Here is a 6,252-nt window from a genome sequence, read left to right as displayed (position 1 = left end):
AGGAGCTGGATGAGATACCTAAGGAGGGAACAGGGTAGAAAAGAGAAGGAGGCCAAGGTCTGAAATTGCAGCAAAATGGAACTGCCAGGGCCAAGAAACCAGGGAATGGAGGTTCTGAAGCCCAGGGAAAAGAGCTTTGAGCAGGAGAGTGACCAACTGTGCCAACGGGGAGATGAAGGTGACAGGGCCCAATGGATTTAACAATGTGGGGGGCATTTCCAGCCTGGAGCTGCAGCTGGAGGTGAGAACTGATCAGATCCAGCTCCACAAAGATGCTGAGCAATGGAGACTTCTGGCACCCTCCCTTGATGTAGCCACAGAGGAGTCCTAAAGGAACACTTCAGGATCATTGAAAAAGTGAGAAACCCCTGGGGAGATGGGGGCTGAGGCTGTTTTGAATGGGNAGGAGCTGGATGAGATACCTAAGGAGGGAACAGGGTAGAAAAGAGAAGGAGGCCAAGGTCTAAAATTGCAGCAAAATGGAACTGCCAGGGCCAAGAAACCAGGGAATGGAGGTTCTGAAGCCCAGGGAAAAGAGCTTCGAGCAGGAGAGTGACCAACTGTGCCAATGGGGAGATGAAGGTGACAGGGCCCAATGGATTTAACAACGTGGGGGGCATTTGCAGCCTGGAGCTGCAGCTGGAGGTGAGAACTGATCAGATCCAGCTTCACGAAGATGCTGAGCAATGGAGACTTCTGGCGCCCTCCCTTGATGTAGCCACAGAGGAGTCCTAAAGGAACACTTCAGGATCATTGAAAAAGTGAGAAACCCCTGGGGAGATGGGGGCTGAGGCTGTTTTGAATGGGAGGGGGGTGTGCACACAGGGTGCACTTGCAGGTAGTGGTGGTACTTCCTGGGGCAGGAGGTGACCCGTGTTGCCACAGCATGAACCCAGAGGAAATAGGCTGCTGTAGCTCTGTATCTACCAATGCCCCATGAGGCTTAGGAAGAGTCAGTGCCCGCCCCCACACCTGCAGCGACAACTCACCCAGGTGTCCTGAAGGAGTGAAGTCCAAGAGGTCTGAGGACGAGGTGATTATTTGCCATGTTCAGATCATCCCTTCCCCTTTAGTCCCAACAAGTGTTCAACAGGAGTGTTGCCTCCTAAAACTGCTCCTCCCTGGGCAGGGACAGAGGAGTAAGGATGACCAATTACAGATTTCTCTTGCCTGGGGCTCTCCATCTGGGACTCGCTCTTTACCTGCTGCACTGTATCCTTGAGCTTCAGGTGTGGACACAGACCCACACATATAGCCGGTGCCCTGGTGGAATATGACTTCACGAGTTACAAAACACTTGAAGAGCACAACTATATCAAAAGATAAACAAAAACTAAATTATTTTCCATTGGAAACAAAAATAGAACCATTAGTCAAAACATGACAAATAGGTGTAAAGCAAGTAAAGAAGGGGTTATATCATGAAACAAGAAGAAGAAACATAAAGAGAAACCAGTGGGGGTAATTGGTACATGTCTTGGTCCATTTTATGCTGCTATAACACAATGTATTTCTCACAGTTCTAGAGGCTGGGAAGTCCAAGACCAAGGTGCTGGCAGGTTCAGTATCTGGTAAAGGCTGCTCTCTGTTTCCAAGATGACACCTTGCTGCTGAAGCCTCATGTGGTGGAAGGACAGGAAAACAAGATGCTGTGTGAAGCCTCTTTTATAACAGCCTTAATCCCATTAAAAATGGGAGGAGCCCCTGTGATCTAATTACCTGTTCAAGGCTCCACCTCTTAATACCATTACATCAGCCACTAACTTTCAACACCTGAATTTTGGAGGTGATACATTTAAACCATAGCAGTATGAAATATATAATTGTTGAAATAAAGAACAAGTAGGTGGAATAAATAATAGAATGGATACAGCTAAAGGATGATTTAGTGAAATGGAAGACCAAGTGGAAAAACTCTCAGAAAGAAACAGAAAGAACAAAGATTAGAAAAAGGACCATTACCAATTTGGGTTCATTTCAGGCATATGAAATAATTTAATATTAGAAAATCTGTAAATGTAATTTATCACATTAATATATTACAGAGAAAAAAAGATATTTAATGGAAACAGTAAAAGCAGTTGACAAAATTCAACACAATAAAAATTTATAAGTTAAGAATGTAAGGAAACTCCCATTACCTGATAATGTGTATATATTAAAAACAAACAAAAAATAGCAAGCAACATTCTAGATGGGGAAACATTAGAAGTACTATCTTTAAAATTATAAACCAAACAAGAATACCCACTCTTATTCAACATGGTGTGAGAGTTGAGCTTGTACGATAAGAAAAAAAAAGAGAGACTTAAAAAATTGAAAAACACTGTCATTATTTGAAGATGTTAGATCATTTACATAGAAATCATAACAGAATCTACGGACAAATCATTATAAATAATAAGAGTGTTTAGCAATATGGCCAGGTGTGAGAATACAGAAAAGTGAATTTCATTTCTATACACCAGCAACAAACAATCAACTATAATTTAAAAATAGACTTCATGTAAAATAATCTCAGAGAACATCAAATGCCAGCTCCTTTGCCCCTCCTGGGCCACTTCAAGGTGTGACTCTCCCTGTCTTGAGGCATTGAACCCAAGTCACATGCTGTGAAGTTTGGCTGGCTCGGCCTTCCCGGTGCCACTTGCTCAGAACCACACTGATTGCTCATGAGAACGCTTCCTAATAAGCTACTTCCACATGAAGCTGACACAACATGTTCACCCACGTACAAGAATGTTTCAGCAGCACTGTTGACAATTTTTTACAACCTGGGAACAACCTAATCTCCATCAACAGGAGCCTGGATGAATGAACCATGGTGTGTTTGCCAGACGGAGGACCCCAGGGAAGCCTAAATGAATGCACAGCAGGTGCACACACGACAAGGCAGGTGACATAGCTTTACAGCATCAAGTTTAAAGACAAAGTCCCTAAAGCTCACATTCTGCATGATACACTTTTTTGATGTAAAAAAAAATTGAAACCATCAAAAAATAAAAATATACTTTAAAAAATAGGTATAGATGCAATGAAACTATATGCAAAGCGAAGCAATGAGTGATGAGTTTAATATGTTATCATCAAAATTCTAGTTGGGTGAGAAGTCTATGAGTCCTTATGACATTATTAAAAATTGAACATGTAAATACAGAGTGCCAAGTGTGGATCAACAATAAGAGTGTGTTATAAAACAAGAATTGCGATTAATTCTTGCAGTTGATTACAATGTGTTCAAAAGGGAGTGGAGGAAGAGAAGCTAGGCTCAGCGAGTACGGGTGACTTCTTCCAGATACCCCGATCTGCCTCCCCTCTTGGCCGTGCCTCTGACACTCCTCTGCTTTGATTTTCTGCGTCTGCAACCTAAAGAGTTCCAACCAACTCCTATCTGGTGGTCTAGCCTCCTTAATCTCTTGAGTCTGTCATAACCATTGTTTCCAGAGTCTTCTTCCTAAAGCTCAAGCCTGACAGTGTTGCTCCCACTGAAACATCTTTCTTTTTAACAGTTCTATTGAGATATAATTCACATACCAGAAATTTAATCCACCTATTTAAACTGTACAATTCAGTGGTTTTTAGTATAGTTACAGACATGCAACATCATCATAGCCAATTTTAGAACATTTGTCACTCAATAAGAAACTCTGAACCCTCTACCAATCATCCCCCATCTTCCCTCCCCAGCCCTAAGCACCCATTAATCTACTTTCTGTCCCTATAGATTTCCCTGTTCTGCACTTTTATACAAATGGAATCATAATAATGTGTAAATGTGTGGTTGTGTGTGACTGGCTTCTTTCACTTAGCATAATATTTCCAAGGTTCATCCACATTACAGCATTATCAGTACTTCTTTCCTTTTGATGGCTGAATAATATTTTATTGTCTGTATGTTCCACATTTTATCCATTCATCCATAAATGTATATCTGGATTACTCCCCCCTTTTGGCTATTATAAATAATGCTTTTATGAACATTTGTGCACAAGTTCTTGGGTGGACATATACTTTCATTTATCTTGGGTATACTCCTAGAAGTGGTAAATACCTAAGGGTGCGATTGCTGTGTCATATGGTAGCTCTATGTTTAATCATTTGGGGAACTGCCAGATTTTTTTCCAAAGTGATTGCATCATTTAAAAGTTCCACCAACACTGTTTGAGGGTTCGTTTCTCCACATCCTTGTTAACACTTGTTATCTGACTTTTTGATTCTAGTCATTCTAGTGGATATGAAGTTGTATCTCATGGTCCTTTGCCAAATCCAGAGTCTTGAAAATTTACCCCTACATTGTCTTCTAAGAGTTCTATAGTTTTAGGTCCCACATTTAGGTCTTTGATTGATTTTGAGTTAATTTTTGTATATGGTGTGAGGTAGGGGTCCAATTTTATTCTTCTCCCTGTGGAAATCCAGCTGTCCCAGCACCACTTGCCAAAAAGACTTCTACCCTCATTGAACAGCCTTAGCACCCTTGTTGGAAACCAGTTGACTCTCAGGTTACTGATGGACTCCCAATCCTACTCTACTGGTGATATGCCTGTCCTTATGCCAATGCCACACTGTCTGACTTCCCATTCCTTTGTAGTAAGTTATGAAATTAGGAAGTGTGAGTCTTCCTCTCACTTTGTTGTTCCTTTCAGGATTTCTTTGACTCTTCTGGGTCCCTTACAATTCCATATGAACTTTAGGATCAGCTAGTCAATTCTACAAAGAAGTCAGCTGAGATTCTGATACGGATAGTGTTTAATTTGTAGAGCTCCAGGGGAAGCGTGCCAAAAGCTTCATGGGATTTGCAGCACTGAAGCCCCCACCTGTGATGCAGGTGTGTGGTCCAGGTCCTCAGACTGTGTCCTGAACAAGCCTGCTGCTGTCATGGTAATGACAATGATGTTGCAGAAGTCACTTTTACAAGATGCATTTTAGAAAATGAGTCTGAAGCTGAGTTCACAGATCAGTCCTGGGGGATTGGCAGAGAGGTTGGTAGCCTGGTAGCCATGGGGTCAGAGGGTTAAGGAAGACCCCAGATAGAGAGCTGTAGCCTCCAGGGAGGACACAGGCTGGCAGGGAGACCACCAGCCATGCTACATCTGAGGTGGCCTGGGGAGAGGAGAGGCCCTGGTTTTCACCAGCACAAAAGAGCAGGGGATCCAGGAGGCAGGATGGGGGAGCTAAGAGGCCAGGTGGGAGCCTATGGGATGGAGAAGGTGTCAAGAAAGATGTGGAGGCGGGGGGAAGGAGCAGTCAACAGGGTGGGTGAGAATGAAGAGGGGCAGGGTTGGCAAAGCAGGTGGGTCACAGTAGTAAGGAAGAAATCTGAGGAGCAGGGAGGACCAGTGCAACCAGGGCTCAGCTATGGAAGCAGAAGTGAGGAGAGAATGTTCCTGGCTGGGAGCCTATGGGGGAGGAAGGGCAGGTAGGGAGGACAGGGTAGGAGCAAAAGTCAGTGAGGTGTTTATGTCTTAAGATGGAAGAGTCGCAGGCCTATTTCTAAGTTGAAAGGAACCTTGAGGAAGAGGCTGTGGGCCCTGGGGAGGAAGGGGACAAGTGGGAGGTGGGCAAGGGGAGCCCCACTGGTAAGTGGCAGCCCAAAGGCAGTAAGGCAGACCTGGGACCACGGTACCAGGAGCTCTGCACGCATGAAACAGCATCCTTATATCCCAACGCACAAAACTGCTTGAGGAACGGGAGGGTAAAGGAGGAAGGGGTTTCAGAAGCAAAGACTGTGACAATATATTTCAATAAATGACCACAGCAATAACGATGTTCCCACGTGGAATATTTATTCCAAATGTCTCTATGACGTGCGTGTGCTTAACAATACATCCAATGCACATTTGAACATCACCACATCCAGCTTTGATTACATCGTCAACCTTTTAACTTTCCCTGCAAATTAACATCAAACGTGCATCCATGGAATACACAGAGTAAGTCATTCTCTAATACGGGTTAACCATCCTCCTTTACACCACTTGAAAAATCACTGCCTCATATGTGATTTTGCATTTTCTAGGCAGGATTTCCCATGCTCTTTAAAAAAGAAGTACGAGCCTTTGAAGAGCTGAAATAAAGTATTTACACACAATGTGATGAGAAATATCTCTTGATATATAAATTAAAATAGCACAGGTTACTGTGTAGGAAAAAAATAAACTTACAGTGAATAAATAAACAGGTTTATATATCAAGTAATACATGGAGTATAAAAAGTAGTTCCTACATATATACATATACATATATATATATATA

General features: G+C 42.9%; 1 protein-coding gene across 1 annotated transcript in view; it reads right to left on the bottom strand.

Moving 5' to 3' along the window:
- Positions 1–5,171: 5,171 nt before the first annotated feature.
- Positions 5,172–6,252, bottom strand: part of IGFBP1 (insulin-like growth factor binding protein 1) — a gene marked incomplete at its 5' end in the record, with an annotated part of 6,412 nt that continues 5,331 nt past the window's right edge. Inside the window, one exon of the mRNA XM_008583762.1 lies at positions 5,172–5,191. Within this exon, the coding sequence (XP_008581984.1) occupies positions 5,172–5,191 (20 nt within the window). The remainder of the gene's footprint in view (positions 5,192–6,252) is intronic.

Source organism: Galeopterus variegatus, unplaced genomic scaffold, assembly GCF_000696425.1.
Source record: "Galeopterus variegatus unplaced genomic scaffold, G_variegatus-3.0.2 Scaffold3032, whole genome shotgun sequence".
NCBI classification, from domain to species: domain Eukaryota; kingdom Metazoa; phylum Chordata; class Mammalia; order Dermoptera; family Cynocephalidae; genus Galeopterus; species Galeopterus variegatus.
This window is presented reverse-complemented; position numbering and strand designations above follow the sequence as displayed.